Below are 26,998 nucleotides of genomic sequence, written 5' to 3' on the forward strand. Positions count from 1 at the left end.
TCTGACATTCCCTGTTCTCAGGCCCCTCCCAGCCCTGGCATTCCCTGGCCTAAGCTCCCTTTTAACTCAAAATCCTGGGATTCTCTGAGTCAGGTCCCTGTTGGGGGTTCTTTCACAATCACAATCACAGAAGAGATACTCTCCATTTCTCTTTCCCTTTCCCAACGATTTCCTAGGTGCTGCCTTACTGGATCCTTACAATAGCCCCATGACTCGGGCAAGGCAGAGAAACCCTTACCCAGAAAGGACCAAGAACGAACAGCTAACATGTGACTGGGGGCAGAGGTCGGCTGGTGTCCAGATTTCCTGATTCCAAGACCTGGAACCTTTTACTGCCTCCCTGGAGGGATCCAGAAAATTAGAAGGTTGTCTAATCCTTCACTGGGCATTGCTAAGGAGGATAGGGATAAGAGGAACAATACTCCCTGCAATTACTCAGGATAATTAAGTCTGTTGGAAGCACAATGCAGGAGAGCCCTGTGTCTCAGCTCTCTCTGCTCCTGACTCTTGTGTATTCATCCATAGCTCTTACTGCTGCCAAGGAATTATGGAATCTATGACTTTGAGGGACCTTGGAATCCATCTGGTCCCACCCTGTTCTGAAGCACCAGTCCTCTTCCAACACAAGGAGAAATCCAGCCTTCTCTCAAAGACTGCTAGGGACAGAGAGCTCGCTACTTCCCAGGACAGCTCATTCCACTTTTGGCTACTTCTCGATGTAAGGAAGTTTTCCTTATGGACGAGCCCAAGTTCATGTCTCCGCAATGTCCCCTGCATCCTCCGTTACTCTCATTTCTGGCTTCTGAGCCTGTGCAGAATAGAGCCGATCCCTCTTCTGTGGAATGGGACAGCCTTTTGGATAATTGGAGACACTTAGCATGTCCCTCCCTAAATTTTTTGTTCTCCAGGTTAAACACTCCTACTTACTCTAATTAAATTTCATGAACTCTCTTCTCTACTCCCTTCACCATGCTAAACATCATTCTAAACACTAGGGAATCAGAACCATTTTTGAGTTGAGATCCCCTTTGGCAGTCTGGTGAATCATTTGTAACTCTTCTCAGAATCATGTTTTTAAAGGCATAAAATAAAATGCACAGGGTTACAAGGGAATCCATTTCTATTGAAATAGACTTGTCAAAATATTTTAAAAAGAATTTCACAAAAAAAGATAAATTCACAGATCCCCTGATTCATTTGTAGCAACTGAAGCTGAACTTCCCTGGTACTTATTGGTGGGGAGGAGTTGGGGTGAGGATAGGGTAGAAGGAGGTTAGAACAAGTATGCTTAAGGGCCCCAAGCCTGGTGCAGTGGAAAGAGTGGTGCTAAATTTGAAGTCACAGGACCTGGATTTGAATACCAATTCTGCCACTTAATGTCTGTGTGACCTTAGACAAATCATTTGATTTCCCCTGGTCTCAATTTCCTCATCTATAAAAAGAGAGGGGTAGCCTGGCTGTTCTCTCTTCTAGCTCTAAGATGATAAGCTTTCCTTTCCTTTTAATAGATTTTATTTTTTCCCCAATTACATGTTAAAACACTTTTTTTTAAAACATTTGGGTTTTTTTTTAGGTTTTGAGTTCCAAATTCTATTCCTCCCTTCCTCCCTCCCCTCCCCCTGAGGTGAGCAATCAGCTATAGGTTATAGGTTATCTGAATGTGAAGTTACCCATAGGGCAGGTCCCTTTTTGGAGACCGTGGGAAAAATAACTGAAGCTAGGCTAAATGATCTCTAGAGCCTTGGAATCTCAGAATCATGGGGACTTCCCAGCCCATCAAATCCAACCCATACCTGAACAAGAACCCTATCTCCAGTGTCCCTGAAAAATGGCCACCCAGGCTTTGTTCAGAGACCTGGAGTGATGTAGATATCTCTGCTTCACCAGGCAGCTCATTCTACTGCTGCATCGCTCTGAGGTAAGAAGCTATTTCTTTCACTAAGTTGAAATCTGCCCCCTGGAAACCTTCATCCATTTTTCTTCTAGTTCAGCCCTTTGGCACCAAACTGAAATTAGTAGGAAGTGAGAAGGGGGTCTAAGGAATGCAGTCCTGACCCAGGCTTAAAAATCCACAGAGATATTGTAGCCCTTCCTAGATCTGTCCCCTACTGGCCCCCAGTCCTCTTTTACCCCCAAAATCCACAGGATTTTCCCCCCTTAGGAGGTTGGAATTGTATCAAAATTGAATTAAGCAAAAGCTCTACATTCCACACACACATTTCCCCCCCTAGGGCACAGGAGATATAGAGCAAGATTTAATCAAGCAAAGACTCTAGATACCCCTGGCAGTAAAGATGGCAAAATCCCACCTTTGGAGGTGCCCAGGGAGAAATCAGGAACATGGAATTAGAAAAAAACAGCAAGAAGAGGCTAGTAGAGGAAGAGGGAAGGAATCTGGTCCAGGGCAGTCATTCAGCTCTGATCACGACATCAGGAGGCATGGGCTCTGACTTCAACCGAGCTGCTGACTAGCTGTGTGATCTTGGTCCTTTCCTGTCCCTTTATTGAAATTTCAGTTTGCTCATCTGTACAATGGGGAGAGTGGGAGTTGCATTAGGTCCCTGCAGGGTTTTTGCAAGCCCCAGGAGAGCTCACAGATATCTAGCCCTTTGCAGACCAGCAGCTGGGATTGTTACCAAATGCCCAGTCGTTTCCTCATCAGCAAACTAGATTGGGAGGCTGAGGATTCAGGCTGCAGCCCTGGCTTAGGGACCGGCTGGCTGTGTGACCTTTGACAAGTCATTTGGTTCTCTCAACCTCTGTGGGTGGTTCCCTGGTATTTGAGGGAAGAATACCAGCATTGGAGTCAGATGTTCTGAGTTCCACCATTTCCTCTTGTTGTGACTTTGGGGAAGTCACTTTCCTTTTCTGAGCCTCACTTTTTTCACCTACAAAATGGTGAGAAGGGAGTAGGTGAAGATGGTAGATAATTTTAAAATTCTTTTCTGATTCTGACAAAAAATAGTGCAAACTTTTTCTTTCTTTCTTTTTTACGGTTAGGCAATGGGGTTAAATGACTTGCCCAGGGTCACACAGCTAGTAGTCAAGTGTCTGAGGCAGGATTTGAACTCAGGTTCTCCTGACTCCAGGGCCAGTGTTCTATCCACCGCACCACCTAGCTGCCCCTAGTGCAAACTTTTTGATGGAGGCAAATGTTTCATTTTTTGTCTCCACAGTACCTGGTGTAGTGGCTGGTACACAGTAGGTACTTTATAAATACTTGATGAACTGATTGATTGCCTCATCCATAAAATGGGACTGTCAATCCCTGTTCCATTTAACTCCAGGGACTGTTTTGAATGTCAGTGAAGACAATGGACATGAAAAAACCGCTAAAGGCTCTCTAATAATGCAGCATGTTATTTATTATTTACTGAAGGGAGGATTCTGGGGAAAGCCAATAAGCAGAAGCTGAGTAAGGCCTTTGGGGGATGGATGCTGCTGCGAGCAGAAATAGGTTCAGAATCCCATCTCTCGGGGGCTCTCTGGATGACAAAGCACTTTCCTCTCAGTGACTCCTCGAGGCAAACTGTGGAGGGATTAATACCTCTATTTGGCAGGTGAGAAAACTCAGGTTGGTGAATCCTTGTGGAGGCAGGGTTGTTATTCAGTCTTTTTTCAGTCCTGTCCAAGTATTCGTGTACCCCATTTGGAATTTTCTTGGCAGAGATACTGTAGTGGTTTGCCATTTCTTTCTCTAGCTCATCTGACAGATGAGGAAACTGAGGCAAACAGGGAGAAGTGACTTGCCCAGGGTCACACATCTACTAAGTGTATGAAGCTGGATTTGAACTCAAATTTTCCCGTCTCCAGGTCCAGTGCTCTATCCACACGGGAAGGCAGGGTAGTGCTGTGAAAAGATCTCTGGCTCAGCAATCCCGGGACCTGGCCTTTAAATCCTCCCTGTATGACCCTGAGCAAATTCTTCCCCTTACTGGGTCTCAGTTCACTCCTCTGTAAAAAGAGAGGGTTGGACAGTGTGCTCCCTGAGGTTTCTTTTACCTTTGCACTAGGGATCCGAGGGCGCCATTCTGTAGCCTCTGGAGCAACACCCATGTGAAGTCTGGGGCAGTGGGAAGTCAGGGATTTAGAGATGGGAAGGGCTTAGAGGCACTCTGCTCACTCCTTCCATTTTACAGATGTGGAAACTGAGGCCCAAAGAGTCTGGACCAAGGTCACACAAGAGTAAATAGCAGAGGAAACAATTAAGCTTAGGCTTGCTGACTTCAAATCCAGTGATCTCTCTGGTATCGAGCTGCCTCTAATAAAACGTTAGAGGCAAACACTCCCTGTCTAAGGCCCCTCCCAACTCTGACATTTCCTGTTCTAAGCCCCCTCTCAGATCTGACATTCCGTGCCCTCAGGACCCTCCCAGTTCTGATGTTCCCTGTTTTAAGGCTCCTCCCAGCTATGACATTCCATTTTCTAAGCCCCTTCCCAGATCTGACATCCTCTGTTTTAATGCCCCTTCCAGCCCTGACATTCCTTGTTCTAAGGTCTCTCCCAGCTCTGACATTCCATGTTCTAAGAGTCGTCCCAACTCTGACATTCCATGTTTTAAGGTTCCTTCTAGCTCCAACAATGTATGTCAGAAAGCAATCAGCAAACTTTAAAGCATTCTACAAATCTGAATTATTCTTACTGAATTGAATAGAAGGAGTGGTGCATGCTGGTCTGCCTTTGAAACACAGATTTCAGTGATTTCAGTGATTACTCCTTCTCTCTGAAGTCAAGTTTCAACGTCACACAGGCTGTCAGTGTTAGAGTAAGGACCTCAAACCCCAGCTTCTGACTCCCCTTCCCCTAGGGCAGAGGTGGGCCAGAACCTCCCCAGTGCAGTACCAACAGATGAAAACATAATCAGGAAATGTTTAACAAAGCAAATAAAAATGCATCGTGACATAGCTAATGTTAACTTGTGGTTTTCTAAGCCAATGAGTGTTTGAGTTTCACAGCACTGTCCCAGGGGACCAGGTGAGGACGGATGCCTCAGTGACCCCAGGAATGGGAAGATTAGGGGGCAGCCAGTACCTTCAAGAGCTCCTCAGGCAGGTCCCCACCATTGTTGATCCCTCGGTTCATGGACACAAATCGTTCGAAGGGGGGTTTGTCCCGGACGTTGGGGTTGTGCAAGCTGGTGTTGAGCATGATGATGGAGAAGGACAGGATGTAGCAAGTGTCTGACGGGAGAGGAGAAGGGTCATGATCCCAGGAGTGTGTAGGGTTCCACATCTACCCTGTAGGGTGTCAGGTGCCACTCTCTTCAAGGAGGCCTTGCTTAGGGCCACACAAGGTATGTCTTGGGGGCCAGGGCTAGAAAGGCTAATTACTCCCTTTTCTATCCCAGTACAAACAACCTGGTGAGGTAGCTGTGTGACCCTGGGCAAGTCATTTCCCCTTTCTGAGCTTCAGTTTCCTCTTCTGAAACAAGAGAATAATAATACTTGCACTGCCTGTTGTAAGGGCTGTTTGGGAGGAAAATGCCTAGAAAAATTAGTGTTGGAAAGATGATAGCTGGCTTAGGTTGTCAAGGCATTTTACGTGATTGATCTCCGAGTCTCACAACAAATGGAGGGAGTTTCCACATTGGGAAGCCCACACACTGAAGAATATTAACAGTTGCTAGCTAGCATTTATATAATAATTTAAGGTTTGCAAATCTCTTTATAAATAATAACTCATTTGATAAAAACAACTAACATTTATATAGCACTCACTATATGCCAGACACCATGCTAAGAGCTTTACAATAATTATCTTTTGATCATCAGAACAACCATGGTATGCTTATTATCCCCATTTTACAGATGAGGAAACTGAGGTAAACAAAGGTTAAGTGGCTTGCCCAGGGTCACCAGGTGGGGAGTGTCTGAGGCTGGATTTGAACTCAGGTCTTCCTGACTCCAGGTCCAATACTCTATCCCCTGCACCACTTCAGATTGCAGCTGACTGCATCTGTCCCTTTCCCCCTTAGACCTAGTAAAGGATAAAGTCCTTTTACCTGTGGACTGAAAGACGTCTGGGTTGCAGAGACAGTAACGGGCTGCAAAGGCCTCCATCATCCGATCGATCTTCTGGGCCTCCCCGGGAAGCCTGAAGCTCCATAAAAATTGTCTGGTAGGAGCAGAAGGGGTCAGGGACTGACAGGGTAGCTCCTGGGGGAGATGAGTTTCTAGCCCACAGGAGCTGAGCACTTGGACTGCTAGGACTTCTGCCCCTCCACCACCTCCTTCCACCTCCCACTTGGCCAACCTCAAAATCCGTTCTTTCTATAAACTCAGCTGGGCCTCAGTTTTCTCTTCTGTGAAATGAGGAGCTTGGACTTGTGGGTTTCTAGAGTTCCTTCCACCTCTGATGCTCTGACATTTGCTATTCTAAAGGCCCCCCCGCCAGCTTTCACAGTCTATGATTTCAAATCCTTCCTAGCTAATCCTAACCCCAATAATTCTTCCCTTCTCTAGAATTCCTCTAGTACTTAGAGCATGCCACTCATGTAGCTAAGTGATGCCAGAGTGTGCAGAGTGCCGGACCTAGGAGTCAGGTGGACCTGAGTTCAAATGTGGCCTCAGATACTTAACACTTACTAGCCGTGTGACCCCAGGCAAGTCACCTAGATTCTATCTACCTCAGTTTTTTTAAATATAAAGCAGGGATATAAATATAAGCAGCAAACCGTAGCGCCTACATCCAAAGATTGTTGTGAAACTTAAATGAGATATTTGTAAAGTACTTAGCCCAGTGCCTAGCATGCAGTAGGTGCTTAATAAACGATTGTTTCCTTCCTTCCTACTTCTTGGGGTTGTTGTGAGGATAAAAATGACACAATGTTCATAAAATGCTTTGCAAACATTCAAGCAACGTGTATTATATGTAATATAACAATTATATATAAGCTACTATTATTGCCACTAAGTATAAATTTTATCTCCTGAATAAAGAATGTGTGTATCTATATGGATATATGCTATTGTCATTATTATTATTGTCAATAAGTAGAAATTTTATTTCCTGAATAAAGAGTGCATACATATGTATATGTATATATGTGCTATTATTATTATTGTCAATAAGTACAAATTTTCTTTTCTGAATAAAGAGTGCATATATACATATATGGATATATGTGCTATTATTATTATTGTCTATAAGTACAAATTTTCTCTCCTGAACTGCAGGGAGGCAGTGGAAAGAGTCTCTGGATTCAGAGGCTCTGGGTTCAAATCCTGTTTCTAACACTATCTGTATAATCTTTGTAAGTCACTTGACTTCTCTTAGTCTCAGTTTCCTCATCTGTCAAATAAAGGCAGCTGAACTAAACAGCCTTGAAAGTCCCTTCCAGCTCTAGATTGATGAAACTTTATTTCTTCTTCCTCAATTCTTCCTCTAAGCAAGACTTCTCTGCAGCGCAGGGCACTTTATGACCTTGCCCTCTTCACAATGATGTTCTTTGAAAGACCCTTATTTGTGATCTCAGGTCATCTGCTGCCCTCTGGATCACACCAGGAGCTCTGGGTTCTCTAAACTGTCCTATAACATTGATAAGCATTCTCTCCTACTTTCCTGTCCTACACACAAAGCTCTGACCTCCACTCCCCGCTATATTTTGTCATTTCCTATTAGATTGTGATCCCCTTGAGGGTAGAGGTGGTTTGCTTGCTTATAGTCATATCCCCAGTGCTTAATGTAGTTCTTGGTCCAAAATAAGCAATTAGTCAGTGTTTCTCATTTATTCCTTCATTCCCTCCTTCTTGCTGTGATGGCACTCACCTCAGCGCCTGTACTAGGTGGAGGTTGGCAAACTCATGTAAGTCCACAAAAGCCTGAAGGATCTTGAGGTTGAATGGATCCCTAGGGAAGGGGTGGAGGAAGAGAGGGGACAGATCAGACTCTGCTCTCATTATTCATTCTTTCTGTCAGTTTATCATGTGTCTTCAACTTGGTATCTTTCCTGAATTCCCTGCAGATAGTGGGTCCTTAATAAATAAACGTTGGGTCAATTAAATTGAACTGAACCTCTACCCTGTGGTGGAGTAGTGACTAGGGCACTGGATTTGGCGTCATGAAGACCTAAATTCAAATCCTGATTTAGACACTAGCTGTGTGACCTTGGGCAAGTCATTTAACCTCCCTTTGCCTCAGTTTCCCCCATCTGTAAAATAAGAGATTTGAAATTGGTAGCCTGCCTTCTGGCTCCAAATCTATGATTCTATGATCTATATTCCAATAAGATATGTTTCTCAAGGACAGGGACTGTTCCATTTTGTCTTTGCCTCCTCAGCACCTAGCATAGTGCTTAACACATAGGGTTGAATAAAGACTTGTTGAATGAGGAAATGAAGTACATGGTCATTTTCTTTGCTGGAAGAATTCTGGTGATGAGGAGATCACTGCTTCCGAGGAAGCTCGTTACACCTTGGGACAGCACTTAGTATTTGGAAGTTTCTTTCTCCTCCTACCTTGTACCTTTGTACTTAGAAAGGTTCCAGTTCTTGGGGACCAGAAGATCCTGATGTGAAATAATTTTTAAAAAGAGCCTGATGTGTCCTTGACATCACTACAGACTTGCTGTGTGATCTTGGCCAAGTCATGCCTCCCTATTCTCAGTCTCCCTATCTGTAAAAAGAATCCCTCCCCTGGAATCACACATGGAAAGTTCTCCAATGGTTTAAATGTTGAATGTTCCATGTAGGTTTGGTGGCTGCTTTTCCCACTGAGTGTAGGAATTGTCAGGAGAGAAGAGGGATGTGCTTACCTCTTCCCCAGGTAGTCCCCGATGGCTGTCTTGTTCAGTCCCTCCCCCTTATAGAGAAACTGGGCAATTTCCTCTATATTGGAGGACAGAAGCTTGTGTTCAATAAGATACTGGATCCCCTGCGGGCAGCGAAGAGAAGAAACATTGAGTAAGGGATAGTGACCATCCATCTGTCTGACAGCCCCTGACATGGACCAGGAACCCTGCCAGAGAGCTGCTGAGGGGAGAGTATATACAGAAAGCATCATTCCCACTCTTTCCAAGCTCCCAGTCTAAAGAGGAAGGGGTCACTTTTTACCAGAGTGCAAGTTTCCTGAAGGCAGACTCTGCCATGTTTCATCTTTGTAATCCTAGTACCTAGCACAGAATGTCCAACAGTGTTGGTTTAGTTTCAGAGAGAAAAGAGTGCCAGACCGGAAGTTAGGAGACCTGGGCTGCTCTGATGCTTGGTAGCTGTTGGACAGCTGAACAAGTCAATTTGATTTTCTGAGACTCAGCTTTCTCCTCTGTAAAATGGGAATAATGATAATTGTACCACATACTTCACCTCTCAGGATTGTTATGGAGGCAATATTTGGTAAGAAATGAGAGCTATTATTTGTTAATGATTAGTGAAATTATAAGCACTTACCTAACAATCACTCAACAGTGATTTATCAAGTGCCTACTATGTGCCAGGCTCACACTGTACCAGGCTCACTTTTAATGCTATGATGACTCACCAGAGGAGGAAGAGTAAGGCAAAGGAAGGGGAGAAGGAGAGGGAGAGGAAAGCATGTTTGTTTAATTGGATTGTCTTTATTCCAAGGAGCTCCAAAGCTGGTTGGAGGAACACAGTCCTGCCTATACAAACTCCTGTTCTTCTGGAAGCCCTAAGGAAAATAGGAAGTATGCTCACTAAAAAGCAAACACATTTAGTAAAAAAATTAAAAAGTAGCATACACACATATGTCGGTACCTCTGTGTGTATATATACATATAGACACACATATATGTACACATATTTAGGTATCTATGCAAGTATATATATTATATAGATATGTGTGTATATGTACACATATATTTAGGTACCTACATATGTGTATGTGCATACTTAGGCACATGTGCATGTATATGTACATACACATTTGGGTACCTATCTGTGTATATATGTATATGCACACACATACATATGTGTATATGTATATATGTACATGTGTGTACATGTGCATATACATATTTATCTATCTCCAAGCCAGCAGAAAGCATTGGCATAAGACCAATATTTATATTCCTGTCCATGCTGAGGGGAAATTGAGGCAGGGAGGCCTCCAGGAGGGAATGAAAGAGTGAGTGGTTGGGAATTGGGAGGAGTAGAGTACTTTGGGGTTTTCCCTAACCAAACATCTCCACTTGACCAGCTCTCATGTCCCCGGCTAATAAGAGTCTGAGGCAGGATTTGGACTCAGGTCTTCCTGACTCCGAGCCCAGCACTCTAGTCATTATGCCACCCTGTTGCCCAAGTATTTGAACCCAGCTCTCTTGGCTGCCAGGTTTCTGAGCTGGCTTCGAGGGGCTCATATAGTGCCACCCTTTCATTTTATAGATGAAGAAACAGGTCAAGAGAGGCGACATGATTTGATCAAGGTCAAACAGGTAGGAAGCGGCACAGCTGACGTCAACACTTGATCTCAGGCTGTCCTCCGCCAGGGGATGAAAGCAGACCTAGCTGAGGCCCAAGGCCAATGGCAGAGCAACTCCTCGCTGGGCTGCTCTTAGCAGGGGCAGGGTGAGCCATCCTCTGGCCTCAGATCTTCTCAGAGTTGAGCTGCTGCTTGGGCTTTGTGGACCAGCTTCATCCCGAAGGTCTGCCCAGCATTCCACAGGCGGGCTGTCCCATCTCTCACTAATCTCATAGAATCTGCCTGGAATTTCCTTCTTTTCCTTCATTCCTCCTTTTGGAGGTTTTCCCAGACTAGCTACCAGACAGAGAGGGCTGTGGTCACCAAAGCAGCCTTCCTGGAAGACTCGACCCAGGCCAGACATGAGCTAGGAATGCAGAGAACGCTGGGCAGCTTCTGGGGCCCTTGGGCTAGGGGGACAGAGAAACATAGGGACAACCACAAAGTCTAGATCAAGGCAGAAAATGTCCAGGACTCTCGTGCTGCTGCTCCGGCCACCTTCAGACTTCACGGAGGTGGTTTGTGGTTTCTTCTTCTTTCTTGGTATGCCTGTCAGGGCTGCGGGAAGAGGGGCCAGAGATAGGGTAGTGACGTGGCCCAAGGAAAAAGGAGGAGTCTTTCCGTGTGTGAGTGTGTGTGTGTGTGTGTGTGTGTGTGTGTGTGTTTAAACAGCTGCACCATTGGTGCAGGTGGTGTGAGTGGGGGAGGGGGAAGAGGAGAGCAGCTGTGACTCTGTAGGAGCAGCACGATGCTATGGAAAGAGCTCTCTCCATAGGCATAGGACCTGAGTTGGACTACAGGTTCTGCCACTTGCTGCCCTTTCAGTCTTGGCCAGGTTATTTCACCTCTCTAGGCCTCAGTTTGCCCATCTGTCAAATGGGGAGATTAGGCTAGTCCCTAAGGTCCCTTCCAGTTCTAAATCTAGGATTTTCTGATCTGTAGAATGGACATAATAGCCTTTCCACTTCCTGCCTCACAGGACTAGTCTGAGGAAAGCCTACTGTAGGCTTTGGAAAGTTCCAGAGGAATGGTTATTGTCTTTCTTACACAGATTATTTGAGGGAATCTGTGATTTCATCAATGGGGCACAGACTGCAACTCTCCAGAACCTCAGTGGATGGTTTGGGGGAGTTGTCCCCCTGCCCCGAATGGGGCCAAAACTGGGGACGAGTCATGCAGATATGGAGACCCCCACCTGGCTCTTTGAAAGCTCTCCTACCCCTCAGGAGCCCAGGGGGCATTTTAATGCCATGATGAGGCCATGGAGGGAGGAAGAGAAAAAATCATTGTTGTTATTGTTATTTTGAGAAACTGAGGCGCTGTAGATAGGAAGCTAGTCTGGGATGCTCCAGGGAATACTATATGATGGGAAATCGCAGATGATTTATATAGGGCTTACTATGTGCCAGGCACTGTGCTAAGCACTTGACAAGTAACTCATTTGATCCTCACAGCCACCCTGGGAGGTTGGGGCTATTATTATCACCATTTCACAGATGAGAAAATTAAGGCAAAAAGAGATTAATTGACTTACTCAGGGTCACACAGCTACTAAGTAACTGAGGATAGATTTGAACTCAGGGCTTTCTGACTCTCCACCCAGCAGGCACGCTCTCTACTTCCAGACCTAGCTACCCCCAGATCTACATCAGTGGAGGCAGTTTCTCCACTTTTTCTCCACAGTGATGAAATCAGGGACTTAACCCCCATTCCCTCCAAACACACATCACCAAAAAAATTATTTCTCTTGTCCTATCCTGCTGAGAATTTACCTGATCTACTGTGGGACTCTTTTCTCACCTTCTATACTTGCCCAGTATGGTAACTGATCCATGCCTCTGGATGGTGGAGCCTGAATTCTCCCAGGCTCTAGAGATTTTCTCCCTGCTAGCTTGGCTGGACACTGCCCAGAGATAGAGCCATCCTTCTCGGTAGCCCCTGGTTCATCCCCTTTAACGCTTACCTTGCTGGGGTCCATGTTGAATTTCTTCCTGCCGATGCATAGTTCTTTCTCCTTCTGGGCCTGGCGACTGGAAGCGGAGAAGGGAATGGTCAGACTGTCAGCCCAGGCCAGGCCCCCTCCTCCTCTGCTGCAGAATCCCCCCTCCAGGCCTTTGTCTTCAGGAATGCCCCTCTCTTGCTCAAGATGACTTCACTCTGGATGTCAGCTTCCTCGTTCCTTCCTTCCCCATTCCCTTCTGGAGGGACAGCTGAGCATTTTCCCCTGCCAGGGTGTGCTTCCTTCCTGGTTCTGGTGTCAAGGTTCTCTGCTGGCCTGCACCAACCTCTGAGATCCTAGTGCTGGTACGTACCAACCTTGGGCTTGTGGTCCCCTTTGATCCTCATGGGAAAGTGAGGCCATACCTTTTCCTCTTTGTCCTCTGCACTGTCACCAGCCCCTTACTCTAAACTATTTCCTCCAAGGGGAAATAAAAACAAACCTAGTTCCTAATTTATGTGTGAACTATTATTATAACACCCAAACCTCAAAGTTCTGCATGTGCCTACCACTCCCTTCCCTCCTCACCTCTCCTCTGCGTTCTCGAAGCAGTCAATCTGGGCAAACACTTCTGCAATTTCATCCTTTAGCTTCTGCACGAGTAGGGACCGGCCACCCAGGAGACGCCAAGACAAAGAGGAAAGAATGGAGTTAGATAGTAACCGGGGTGGAAGCTGTGTGTCTAACTGGGAGGACCAAGGGGTCAGTTTGCCATTGAATTAGTCCCTCCCAGAATCCCCAGTGGTTCCCAGTGCAGCTTTGCCCTTTCTGCTGTTTCAGCCTGATCGTATATGGCTCCCCTCTACTCATACTTAGACCCAAACGTACTGGTCTACTTTGAACATGATGCTCAATTTCCCAACTCCGTACCTTTGTACCGGTTGTCCCTCATGCTTGGAGCACCCTCCCTTCTCGTCTCTGCCTTTTGGAATGCTTCCTTTAAAACTCAGTTCCAGCACCACCTTCTGGTGAAGCAGCGGTAAACCTATGATAAATTCCCCTCCTGGCTCCTCCTATGCTATATTGTATCCATTTGTGTACATTTTCTGCATTTATATCTACATGTTCACATTCTCTACCATCCCTTCTCCCTTACAATGTAAACTCCTTGAGGACAGGGGCCATTTTACTTTTATCTTTGAATCCTCAGTACTTAATACTGTGCCTGGTATACAGTAGGTACTTAATAAATGTTTGCTAATAGGCTTGCTCCAACCTCATCTAGGACTAAGACCGAAGGGCCTAAGGGATGCCAGTATACCAGATCATAAAGACTTTCCAGGTTATTTTAGTTTCAGTCTCCACAGTACCCCTGAGGCATGGGGAATGGCCTAGGCAAAGGTGTGGAGTTGGGAAAGTAGGCCAGTATGGCCAGACTGAGGATGTGTGATAATGCATAATCAAGGAAGATCCTTCTGTCATCAGTCGATCAAAGGTTTGAGTCCCATACCTTCAGGAGAAACCCAGTGGCAAACGGAATTCTCTCCCATTGACAAGAGACCTGAATTGGGGACCCAAGAGAACAGATCTGCCCCAAATTACCCTCAGAGGCACTGGCAAGGAAGGAGAGTAGCCTTTCTCCCCATGGCTTTCCAGAGGGGACCCAGAGTTCCTGGCTCCTTCAGAAATACAGCTACTGCTTGGGAAACAGGTTTCAGCCACAAGGTGCTGATTCTCTGCCATCTTGGATCTCAGAGTTGGAAAAGACTTCAGGGACCATATAGTCTGACCCATACCTCAACTTCCCTGCCAAAGGATCATCCAGCTTCTGCTTGAAAACCTCCAGTGATGGGGAGCTCACTACCAACCCAGGCAATCCATTACTCTGGGACAGCTCAGATTACTAGGAGGATCTTTACTGACAATGAGCTGAAATTTGCCTCTTTGGTGTGATGGGCTGTTTCTCTTCCTCCTTCCTAAGCCATGAAGCAGGAAGGCTTGGCTAAAACCTCTGCTTGCGGTAACGGGTCACATCTGGTTGGGTCCTAGCCAGCAGCTGGTCCCTATGTAGGAGCAGGGCACAGACCTGGATGTCGTCCAGAAGCTGTTTCCGATGCCACTGGATCGTCTGGAGCTCCTCAACTTCAATTTGACTCAGCTCCGGTGGGTCTGAAAATGGAGAAATACTGGTGGGATTTAGGCAGGGGGAGGCTAGCGAGGGATCATGCCCTGGAGAGCTGATTGTGAAATTTCCGTGTGAGCATTTACCTCGGAAATCAGCAAATGTTCCAAATCAGGGCTCGATTTATTGTTTGGTTGATTATTTCTAGACTTAAAAAAGTGATGGAAAGAAAATGATAATAATAATGAAAATGATAATAAGGCAGGTCAGTGTGACATGCAAAGGGGAGCTGGTTGTTAAACATTTACTCACACAGCCCTAGGTATATGCATCATAGAATCACAGATCGAGACCTGGAAGCGATCTCATAGGCCATCTACTTTAAGCCCTCGGTTTGCACATGAGGAAACTGAGGCCCAGGGAAGAGAAGCGACCTGCCCATAGTAACACAGACAATAAAAATCAGGGATTGGGTTTCAACCTATGTTCTGTTAATCTAGATAGACTTCTAAACTTGGAGTCAGGAAGACCTGGGTTAAAATCTCACCTCAGATTCTTACTGACTGTGCAACCATGGGCAAGTCACTATACTTCTCTCCATCTCAGTTTTCCCATCTGTATAATGGGAATAATAATGGCACCTACCTCATGGAGTTGTTGTGAGGACCAAATGAGCTCATGTCCATAAATCACTTTGCAGATTGAAAGAGCTAGAAAAATGCCTGATCCCAGAGCTCATAGATCATTAGACCCCCAAGGATCTTAAAGGGCACTCAGTACAACTTCAGCCATTGTAGTAAACATGGGTAAACGGAGATCCAGAGAGAAGTGGATTGTCCCAGACCACACAGAGTTGGATTTTGACCTTAGGTCTTAGCCTCCCAGCCTAGGACTCTTTCTGCTATTCCTCTGTGTCTGAGAGAATCCCCCCCCCCCCCAGCTTGGGCTTCAGTCTTCCCCCTGTTCCCTATCAGTAGTCTCATTGGTAGATCTGTGGAATGGCACCCTCTGTGAAGAGTGAAATATCTTCTTGTTCTCTAGATAGCATGACAAGCACTCAGGTTCCTCTCAGATATCTCATTGTACCTGCGAGGTCCCCTAAGACTTTCAAAATCTATTCTCAAAGCCTATTCTGGCAATCCTACCAAGGGGGCAATGCTGAGTTACATGTGGGCTGTGCTTCAGTCTCCCAAGTATCCACCTGACTGAGTTCAATTGAGTTCATCACAGGAAAGCCGGCCACTGGCAGAGGAATTACTTTGGCCTCAAGAACTAATGAACACAGCTAACCTCTGGGCTGTGGCCGATGGCAGTCAGAGGGAGGATCCACATTAATGAAATCATGCAACTTCTGAAATACTGAAGAAAAGATCATGAACTTTCTGTCTGCTAAAAATGATGATTAATAATGCTAGAGAGACCGCACAGAGTAGTGAATAGAGAGCTAGCCTCAAAATTGGAAAGACCTGACGTCAAGCCTCATCATTGACATAGACTGGTTGTGTGACCCTGGGCAAGTCACTTAACCTCTTAGTACCACAGGCAAGTCTCAAAGGCTGTAAGTTTCAAAGGAGGTGCCAACTTGTATTGACAGAGGGAATTTTCTCACCAGGGAGTCCCCTATACGATTGAAATCACAGACATAGTCCCTATCCCTATCCTAATAATAATAATCATGGTGATGACAAATGCTCAAACATACTTCAGAACAACCTGGAGAACTCAACCAATGGATTGTTGAACTCAATCAAACTTCAACCACACCAAAACTAGACCATTATCATGGATTGAACTATTGCCCCAAATAGCAAAACAAAACAAAACAAAACAAAAAAAACCCCAGCATTGGTTATTAAAATTTAAGGACAATATTTTTATAGATATTACTTTGCCAATTACTCATCACCTCCAAGCTACATGGAATGAAAAGTTTTCAAAATAGAGGGACCTGGGAGAGGAGATCAAGATTACATGAGAAGAGGATGAAATGTGCATTAGCCCGGCTGCCCACTCTGCTATCGGAGCTTTCCAGAGGATGCTTTTGGTGAGTCTGTCTACCCGGGATCAGCTGACATCCTAATGCTTTCATCCAGCTACAAAAAGGTTTTTATTCTCTTGTGCATTAGTCTATAGAACATTAAAAATAAAGAAATAATAACAGGCTAGCAACTTGACCCAGGATTGTTTCTGTTTGAGTTGTAGTTAAACAAAAATCTTAGGATTATAAGATCACAATTTATGAACTGGAAATGTCTTCAAAAGACATCTAGTCCAATCCCCTCATTTTATAAATAATTAAACTGAGACTCTGGTGGTTAAGTGACGTGTTCAAAGGCTTTTAGGTAGTAAATTTGAACCCAGACCCTCCAACTCCAAAACCAGTGATTTTTCCATTAGAACAAGAGAATAGTAATGATAACAACAAAAACAACAAGCTGACGTTTAGTACTTTAAGGTTTGCAAAATGCTTCACATGTTTATTTTATTTAAGCCCCATAATACCCTATGTGATACGAGTTGTTGTTTTTCCTATCTTATAGATGAAGAAAGTGAGACTCAGAGACAGCAACTGACTTGCTCTGAATTGCACAATTGTTAGCAGATTTCTGAGGACTTAATCTTCCCCATTGGCACATACTGATCTAGGGCTGATATAAAGAGAGGGGATCATGGTGAGGAGTCGAGGTGCTCACCACCAGTCCTTACCCAGAAGAGAAGAAGCTGTATGTCTTCTTGCTGGTGCCTGGGTGCACAAAATAAACTGGTTTCCAGTCCCATCTCTGACATTGACTGTGTGAGCAGGGGCAAGTTACATAATCCCTTACTGCCCTAGGCAATTCCTTAAAGCTGGAAGTTTCTGAGAAGGTGCCCACCTACATGGGTAGAGGGAGTTTTCTCATAAGGGAATTACCTATGTCAAAGAAATCACAAAGCCAGGCTTTAAGTCTAGTTATCACTGAGACTTAGGGGAACATGGCTCATGATAGCCAATAGAAAGTGGTCTCTTATCCAAAACAGAGCAGATTAGATAAGAGGAGGAATATATCAAGAACATATAATCATATGGGGAAATTCATTAGCCAAGAGTGGAAGCACTGAAATCAAGATTTGGAGTTGGACAATCTGAGTTTGAATCCTGACTCTGCTACCTGTTACATGAGGGACTTTGAAAAAGTCACTTCTCTGGACCTCAGTTTCCCCATCTGTAAAATGAAGTGGTTAGATTGTATAACCACTGAGGTCCCTCTCAGCTCTGGATCTAGTGTCTAATGGTCAATCCCATGGCATGTGGGTGAAGATTCTAGAGGGAAGACCATAACCTATATTGTGATAGGAGAGTTCTATAGACCACCTGATCAAAAGGAGGCAATGAATGATGAGTCTAAGAAGTATGTCAGCTTGGTATGGTAGGCATGATATAGTGTTGATGGGGACATTTGCTGGATGTCTCTCACTATGAACATTAAAGTTGCTTGGTTGGCCTTGATGGTAATTTCGTTCTTCAGAAGGTAAAGGAAATAACCAGTTGAATTACTTTTATGGGCCTTATTCTGACTAGGAACTGGGTGCCAGGGTAGAAATAACAGGAAGCTTGCAAAGGAGTGACTTCTCCATTTTAGAGTCTGATCAGGTAACAAAGAAGAATCTGGGTATAGTGTGACACTCAATTTTGGGAAAAGATTAGCAAGGGAATTCCATGACCTAAGATTTGATGGAGGAAGTTAACTCAAGAGGTATGGTATGCTCTCAAAGAAGAAAATTCTGATGATACAAACAGAAATGATCCCAAGGAAAGGAAGGGGGAGCTGTCCAACTAAATAGACGAGGCTGCAAAGGGAAGTCATTGATCTACTAATACAAAACAAAACAAAACGAAACACATGCTTAGAGTAGATAGACCCTAGGGTAGATAATTGAGGAAGAATACAAAGGAGTAATGTTATCCTGGAAATGTTGTGTCTGGAGTGCTCAACTCAGCACAACCTGAAGCTACTGACGATACACCCTCAGGAGAATGTAAGCCTCTTGAAGGAAGGCACTGCCTCATTTTCTGCCTCCAGTGCTTTGCACAGAGTAAGTAGCTGGTGAACTGAATAGAACTGATGAATGGCATGGCAAGAGAACGGACATTTTTAAAGTTCTGTGGAGCAGTAAATGGAAGATCAAAGAAGAAATAGGATTGCTGCTTGTGGGTGTGCTAGATAAAGACAGCGTACAATGATGGGGAGAAGATAGAACCACTCAATTCTTCATTTGCTTCTATTTTGTCTACCAAGGGGAACAATTTTCAAACTGGTAAAGACAGAACAAAAATAGGTAATGAGGAACTGAAACTCAAGATAGGTGAGGAGGCAGTAAGAAATCTCTTACTTAGCTGCACTTATGAAGTTTAGATAAGCAGACTTAGAAAACTATTATCTATGTTTCATTGTATTTTTATACCAAATCCTCATAGGTGGGTACCAAGATGCTCTTGGTGACACGACCTTCAAAAGTAAGTGGTAAAGGGGCAGCGAGGTGGATGGAGCTCCTGCCTTGGAGTCAGGAGGACCTGAGTTCAAATCTGACCTCAGACACTTGACGCTTACTAGCTGTGTGATCCTGGGCAAGTCACTTAACCCCAATTGCCTCACCAAAAAGGCAAAAATAAAAAAACCCACCTGAACTGGATTCAAATGGAATTGGGAAACATTTAGCAAGATAAATAAAAACACAATGCAACATGGATAGTGTTAATTTATGGTTTTCTGGATCAATACTCCCCCATAGAGATCTGTTTCTAGTTGAGTTTGACACCATTGTTTCTAGGGGCCAAGGTCAGCTCTGTATCCACTATGGCACCTTTCCTCTACTTTGAATGAGGAAACTGAGGCTTAGAGGTTCAATGAGTTGTCCAGGGTCACACAGATTGGGATTTAAGCCCAGCTCTTCCTGATACCAGATTCAGTGATCTCTACACTGTGCCACCTGTCCTCTTGAACAATGAAGGACTATGCAAAGTTTTGTAGCTTTATCTTGTCCTCCTGTGAAGCAGCTTAACATACTGGAAAGAGCACTGAGCTTGGTGTGGGACAGGATGTGGGTTTTAATACTGCCTATGACACTTCATAAAGATGTAGTCCTGGACAGGCTCCTTAACCTCAGTTTTCTCCTCTAGAAAATGGGGGTAATAATTCTTGCTGGACACGCTTCATGGGGTTCAAGTGAGGAGATAATGCCTAGAAAGTGCTTTGGACACCCTGTAGGTCTCTGTAGAGATCATCTGTTGTCATTCCATGCAAGAAACCCACACTCAGAAAAAAAACAAAAACAAACTCAAAATAAACCCTGGGCTTCACTTGGCACTGAGAAAGGGGAAGAGAGGCAAATCATCAGACAGAGAGGGCATCATCAGAAGCACTCGAGTTTATATAGTGCTTTACCAAATACTTGCCCCCAGACAGCCTTGGGAGGTCATGGATTATTAACCCTACTTTACAGATAGGAATCTGTGGCTCAGAGGAACTGCCCTGCTTATAAATATCAGAAGGTCCTTTCAGTTTTACCAGGTAAGTGGCAGTATTAGACTGTGAGCTCCTTGGGCTATTCCTAGTGCTTGGCTCAGTGTCTGGCACATAGTAGGAGCTTAAAGAAATGCTTTTTGACTTGAACATGATAAAGTAGATAGAATGCTGGACTTGGTGTTAGTGAGACCTAGGCTTCAAATTCAGCTTCTGATACTTAGCATCTGAGCAACCCAAGTAATTTCCCCTCTCTGAGCCTCAGTTTCCTTATCTGGAAAATGGGGGTGATGGGTGTAGTGCTTAGCTCACTTGCATGATTAATTATTCAGTCTCCCCAGCTGTCAATGACCTCTTCAGAGGCAGCCCCACCCCAGCGATCCTGGCGCTCCAGGCGTCCAGTCTCTGACCTGCTTCCGGTTTTTTCCTTCCTCTTTCCCATCAGTATTTTTAGCAATCATTTAGTGTGCAAGACCAGCTTTCAGGACAGCTGGAGTCACTTCCCCTTTCCCGGACAGAGATGCTCACAACCCCATGGGCGGGGCGATGCCCCTGCGAGGGGGCAGATGTTTCCAGAGGGGCTGGAGGAGCCGGACCCTCCCGGGGGAAGGGGGGGGAGGGCTGGGGAGTGAGGCAGCCTCTCCGAAGCAGAAGCAGCTGCTCTCTGAGCAGGCCGGCCTGGTTTGTGGGTGTACAGCACCCGCTCACACCAACCAGTGGCTTCCTCCGCTTTTACAAGGGTCTGGGCTGCTCGGTGAAGCTGGTTTTGCTTCCCGCCCAGCGCCAGGCTCCTTTTAGGTCATTTCTAAACAATTCTCTGCGGTTGGGCTGCCTATCTCACCCAGCGGGTCCCCTTACCTTCCTGTTAGTGGGGGGAGGGGAGACTGAGCCCCGGAACTTTTTGAGAGATGATAAGAAGACAGGCAGCTGAGGAGAACGCAAACAATGATGGGTTTGGAATCCAGGGACCTAGGTAGGAATTCCCTGTCTGGGGCTTCCTCCTGTGTGACCTTGAGTAGATCAAATAACCTCTCTGGACCTCCGTTTCCTTGCTACAAAATGCAAAAACCAGTGTCAACTGAACATAGGGATATGAAGCAGGTCTTGAAGCCATCCTTAGGCTTCTACTTCACGGATTATTATAGGATCATAGATTTAGAACCGGGAGAGCCTTTAGCGCTCATATAGTCCAACCCTAACTTTTGACAGATGAGGAAACAGAGTCCCAGAGCAACGTGTTCATTGACCACATATCTAGCAAATGACAGAAAAATTTGGAGTTGGAAGACCTGGGTTCGAATCTTAATCCTACTACATACTAGTTGTTGTGTACCTCTAAGTAGGTCACTAGCCCTCTCTGAACCTGAGTTTCCTTATGCAAGTAAGAATAATCATTTCCCTTTCCTCATGGAACTATTGTCATGAAAACACCCTTGAAGCCCTGAAGTCCTGAGGGTGGTGGAAATGGGGAGCTCTTAATTACAATATAGAAATTCAATTTCTTCCCTGAAATCTTACATTCAATGTGTCTGTGGTGTGGAGGCGATCATGGCCTCTCAGAGACTGTCACAGTGGACCCCTACCTCTAGCAGGGACCCCTAGTATCAAGGTCCTACAGTTGGATTAAGTGTGCCAAGACCAGCCTGGGGAGGCTCATTTCCAACAGGGATTCTAAGTTTCACTACCATAATGAAGTTTCTTATCAGGAAGAAGCTGGGGTAAGGGACTGTGGCCCAATTTTAAATCTTGGGCCTTGAATTAATCCTGACTTATAAAGACCCAGTCATGAGCTGGCCCTGAGAGAGCCTCCAGACTGGACTTCTTATGTATCAAAGGGATTTCAGAGCCAGCCCTCTCCCCTCTCCGAGTTGAGCTATTTGTTTATACAAGACATGCCTTTGGGATGGGCCAACTACTGTCATAAGATTTAGAGCTGAGAGGGCCCCTAGGAGCAATCGGATTCAATCTCTTGTGAGACCCTTGGGGAAACCAAGGCCCAGGGGCAGAGGGACTGACCCAAGGTTACGCAAATAGCCAGGCTGTGAGTCAAACCCAGGTCAAAGGCTCATGGACCTAGAGGTGAAAGAGACCGCAGAAGCCATCAAATGATTTATCAATCAACAAGCACCTATTAATTGCTTACTATGAACCAAGCACTGAACTAGTTGCTGGGGATACTAAGACAAAAAGGAAATAGTCCCTGCCCTCAAGCAGCTTACATTCAAATAGGGGGAACAATATGTTAATATATATGTATGTATATATATATATATACATACACAAGATAATTTGGGGGGAAGGAGATACTAGTGGTGTTGGCCAATCTCTTCATTTTATAGATGAGAACAAATCTATAAAATGAGGCCCATGGTACAAGTGAAATCCAGGACTGAGAAAGCAATAAGTGACAGGTTTAGCTTTTCTATCTCCTTATCCAGTGCTCTTTACACTGAACCAGACTTTCTTTTTCATCCCCAATGGAGTTTAAGGCTCATCCCACCAGGGGGAAAAGAGCAAAGATTTGTATTCTGCATTAATGAAGCAATATCAGAGATTTTGCTAAAAGCAGGTGATAAGAGTGGGTGAAAAGAGGTTTGTGGAGTAGGGAATCATATATTTTATATAGGTAGCTCAGTGGATAGAGTGCTGGGCCTGGAGTCAAGAAGACCTGAGTTCAAATCCAGCCTCAGACACTTACTAACTGTGTGACCTTGGGCAAGGCACTTAACCTCTATCTGCCTTAATCCACTGGAGAAGGAAATGGCAAACCCCTCCAGTATTTTTGTCAAGAAACTCCCATAATGGAGTCATGAAGAGTCAGACTCAACTGAACAATAATAATAAAAAATGTCTATGTGTGTATATAGATGTACACACACACACACACACACACATATTGTCTCTTCTGAGAGAATATAAACTCCTTGAGGACAGGGACTGTTTTACTTCCATTGTAGTCCTAGAACAATGCCTAGAACGTATTAGGCACCTAATAAATGCTTATTGATTGGTTGATTTGTGAGCCAACAAGCATTTATTAAGCACCTTCTGCGTGTCAGTCACTGTATTAGACTCTGGGGATACAAAGAAAGGTCAAAACACAGTTCCTTCCCTCAGTAGGCTCACATTTTATTGTGAATCTATAGCTGTTATCTTTCCCATTTTACAGATGAAAAAACTGAGGCTCAAGAGAGTCAGTGAACAAGCATTTATTAATCACTTATGTGCCAGATACTGTGCTAAGCTCTGGGGATAAAAAGAAAGGCAAAAATATAGTCCTGCCCTAAAGGAGCTCACATTCTAATGAGAGAGACAATGTGCAAACAACTAGGTACATACAAGACACACACACACACATACATGCACACGCATACTCTTACACACATACACATGCACACACACGAGCACATGAACACTCACACACACACTTCCACAGACCATAGGAAGTACCTTTTTTCTATGCTCAAAAACTCAGAAAAACCTGGCCAGTGAAGTCGGCTGGAGGAGGCTGGAGATGGGCAACCCTGAGCATTTATTCCATCCCGCTGCTTTAGGGTGGGTCCTGTGCCCTAAGCCCTGCCAAAGCCCTATTTTGTTAAGATCAGAGCATCTTAGGGATGGGAGTCCAGGCAGTTACTGAATCACACAAACACAATTCATAACTTGATTCTTGAAATGGAAAAGATGATTTCCAGACTCCCCCTGTTCCCTAACCCCCTGCCATCTATCTCCATAGGACAAGGGAATTGTGGGAAATCCTCAAGCAGCAAAAGAGAGAACCTCTGTGACCTGGACCTCTCATTGATTTTTTTTTCTTCTGAGCCTGGATTAAATGATGCCTCCAGACTCTGACTTTCCATGTTCTAAGCTCTCTCCCAGCTCTTACATCTCCTGTTCTAAGGCCCCTCCCAGCTCTGACATCCCCTGTTCTAAGGATCTTCCCACCTCCGATATTCCAGGTTCTGAGGTCCCTACTAGTTCTGATGTTCCCTGTTCTAAGGAAGGTTTCTCCTAACTCTCAATTCTATGCTGTTATACTCAAAGTGAACTGTGACAAGTATCTTGCACACATGAAAAGCTTAATAACTATTTAAAGAATACATAAATGAAGGAGTGAATTCATGATCCCTTTCCCCCTCCCTCTTTTCCCCTTTCTTGCCCTCACAGTGATGACTCCTAATCACAGAAACTGAGTGGTAGAAGGGACCTCTCTGGAGGGATCTGGCCCCATCTGGATGTCACCAGGAATCCCATCTACAATATCCCTCACAAGTAGTACTTCTGTCTCCCCTTGAAGACCCCCCCCAGTGATGGGGAGCTCACTCCATTCCCCTTTGGCCCAGCTCTGAATTTTAGGAAGCTTTTTCTTACATCAGGCTGCAATCTGCCTCTCTTCTCATTGCTCCTGATTCTTCCTCCTGGGGCTAAGCTGGCCATGAAGTGCCCATGGGTAAAGGAGAGAAAAGTAAGATGGACCATTTCTCACAATGAAATGCTCCTCCTGGCCACCCATCTCCAGGCTGGAGTGGGGCATTCCTTTTATAGGATCATGAGATTTAAATATTTTAGTGATGAAGAAACTGAGTCTCAGAGAAGGCAAGTGATTTGCCCAAGGCCACAGAGCTCAGCTGTCTCCTTCACTTTCTTCCCTCCCCTCAATTTTTCTGTTCAGTTCTCCTTTCTAGGATGACAATGCCCTCTCTTCAGGACCTGCCCTGCCCCTGGAGACTTACCTGGATGACACAAATTCATGCTGAGCCCCCAGAGAGGAGGGCAAATCCCCCTCCTGCCTGCTTCTGCTTTCTCCTGTGCCTCTGCTTGACCTGGCCGTCCCTGTCCCCTGTGATGGTAGCCTCTATGCCTCTGTGACACAGAGGATGTGTCACCCAGGGTGGAACATGTTAGTCTTCTTGGGGCTCCAGGCCCCTCCCCCTCAACATAGCCAGAGAGGAAGTCTTCAGACTCTGGGGTTTTGCTGTGTGGAGTTTTTAACTTTGAAACTTCCTAAAAACGGCCCCCAAGAAGTCCGCAAGAGCCTCGGGGGCTTTGCATTTCTGGCCACTACACAGTAGAGAGAAAGAAGCCAGGAAGGGAGTGAGACACACCCAGGCAGAGAAAATTGGTGTTGGCCAAGTGACCCCGTGCCTGTGAAGGAGGAGAGCAAAAAAAATCCTGAGTTTAAGAAATTCTCTAAGGCCCCTTTCAGCTCAAACATTCTGCATTCTAAACTCTCTGACATTCTCTGTCCTGAGGCCCCGCCCAGTTTCTACATTCCACACTCTTCCAGCTCCGACTTTCTGAGCTCTAACATTCCATCATAATTTCCCTACCAGTTGTAATGTTTTATCATTTTATTGTATGTTATATAAGGTCCTCTGAGTTCTGACAATTTCTGGGACATTTCTTAGGGACAGAAAGGAAGAGAAGATTGAAAGACAATTGAGGAAGGCAGAGAAAGTGAAGGTATGGGTGGGAAGGTGAGCTGAAAGACAGGGAACCAAGGAACTATAGATTGGAGGGGAACGCAGTTTTGAAGGCTGGTTGGGGAGAAAAGTGGAACCAATATAATGGGAGAACAGAGGTAGGGGCAGGGGACCAGTGCTTGTGATGAACATGAAGTATGAGTTCCATTGAAGCAAGGTTGTGAGAGACAGATGGGGAAAAAAGGGAGAACATATAATTAAAGAGAAGAAGGGGCTTCTAGTCCCATAGTTGTCAAAAAAATCTTTTTAAAGCACAGATCTGACCATGCCCCTGTAGTCCTCTCTCTGGGTTTCTCCCCCAACTTAGATTTGCCTTTATTAGTTGGGTCTCTGGAGAGTGACTGCTAAACTCAGGGTTCTAGAATTACCCTGAGTGGGTGGCACTCACAAGCCCCTACTGGCATATTTCTCATTCATAATCAGCCAGTAGATACAATTAGCTCTGAGAGCAAAGACATTGACTAAGATGATGTACAAACAATATCTGTAAAACCCTCTCTCCATAAACCTGGGATATACTCTTCTATAAATATGCCCGATGTCTATAGGAAGAGAGGGTTCAAATTTTGAGTACAATGATAGTGAGGCACAACATGTATAGGAGATGTATGTGACAAATGCAACTCACAACCTTTGGTATTGTAGAGTCTGAAAGTTCTTTCTCTCTTGTATATGCCCTTATACAACTCCACTTGGTTGCTTGCTCAGCTAGGTTACCAAGGTCTGCTCATCTCCATAGCTGGCTGTCTTCCCCGCTGCCAAGCAGAGAAAGTCATGTCCTTGAAGTTGCTTCCTCCCTCTAGTGACTGCCTTTCTGGACCTGCATTTGTATGGAGTGTGCATTTCTCTGCACCTTCAATTATGCCTTAAATTTTTCTCAAGTCAACAACTCTCCAATTGCTGGATGGGGTATCTCCTGATCTATTGCTAAACCCCATAACTGATGGGAGAATAAGGATATAGAAATTTCCTCCTCCTTCTCTCCATCTCTATCCAGAGGACAGAGCACTGGACTTGAGTCAGGAAGATATGAATTAAAATCCAGCCTGAGATACTTACTAGCTTTGTGACCTTGGACAATTCATTTAACCTCTCTTAGACTCAGTTTTCTTGTCTGTAAAATGAGGACAATAACAGCACCTACCTCCCAGGTTGCCGTGAGGATCAAATGAGAGTGTATATGTGTGTGTGTATATGTATACATGTATGTATATGTATATGTATATGTACATATATATTACTTAGCATAGTACTGAAATATAGTAGGCATTCAATAAATGCATGTTTCCTCCACAGAAGTGTCCTCTGCAAAGTACTCTGTAGCCTAAACTGCCTTTAGATCTATTTCTATCCCTGGGGCTTAGCCATGTAAAATTTTACAAAGGTATTTGCTAATCAAATCTTGTTCCTATTAATTCCATCAGGAAAAAGTGTTCATGCATCCCACAAGGATCAGGGCCTCAACACATATTTATGGTTAGTTTAATACTTTATCATTAGCTTCTGGGCTTTTTGAGTTGGGAGGCTGGTCAAAGGTCAA

At 44.9% G+C, this 26,998-nt stretch overlaps 1 protein-coding gene across 1 annotated transcript in view; it reads right to left on the minus strand.

Moving 5' to 3' along the window:
• CYTH4 (cytohesin 4) overlaps positions 1–25,057 on the minus strand; it is a 36,715-nt gene extending 11,658 nt beyond the window's left edge. The window contains exons 1-8 of the mRNA XM_027871333.1: positions 24,709–25,057; positions 14,439–14,521; positions 12,941–13,005; positions 12,377–12,443; positions 8,753–8,871; positions 7,768–7,848; positions 6,002–6,114; positions 5,032–5,180 (exon numbers count right to left, since the gene is read on the minus strand). Of these exons, the coding sequence (XP_027727134.1) occupies positions 5,032–5,180; positions 6,002–6,114; positions 7,768–7,848; positions 8,753–8,871; positions 12,377–12,443; positions 12,941–13,005; positions 14,439–14,521; positions 24,709–24,727 (696 nt within the window). The 5' untranslated portion in view covers positions 24,728–25,057. The remainder of the gene's footprint in view (positions 1–5,031; positions 5,181–6,001; positions 6,115–7,767; positions 7,849–8,752; positions 8,872–12,376; positions 12,444–12,940; positions 13,006–14,438; positions 14,522–24,708) is intronic.
• Positions 25,058–26,998: the final 1,941 nt, after the last annotated feature.

This window comes from Vombatus ursinus, unplaced genomic scaffold, assembly GCF_900497805.2.
Source record: "Vombatus ursinus unplaced genomic scaffold, bare-nosed wombat genome assembly UNPS02003292.1, whole genome shotgun sequence".
NCBI classification, from domain to species: domain Eukaryota; kingdom Metazoa; phylum Chordata; class Mammalia; order Diprotodontia; family Vombatidae; genus Vombatus; species Vombatus ursinus.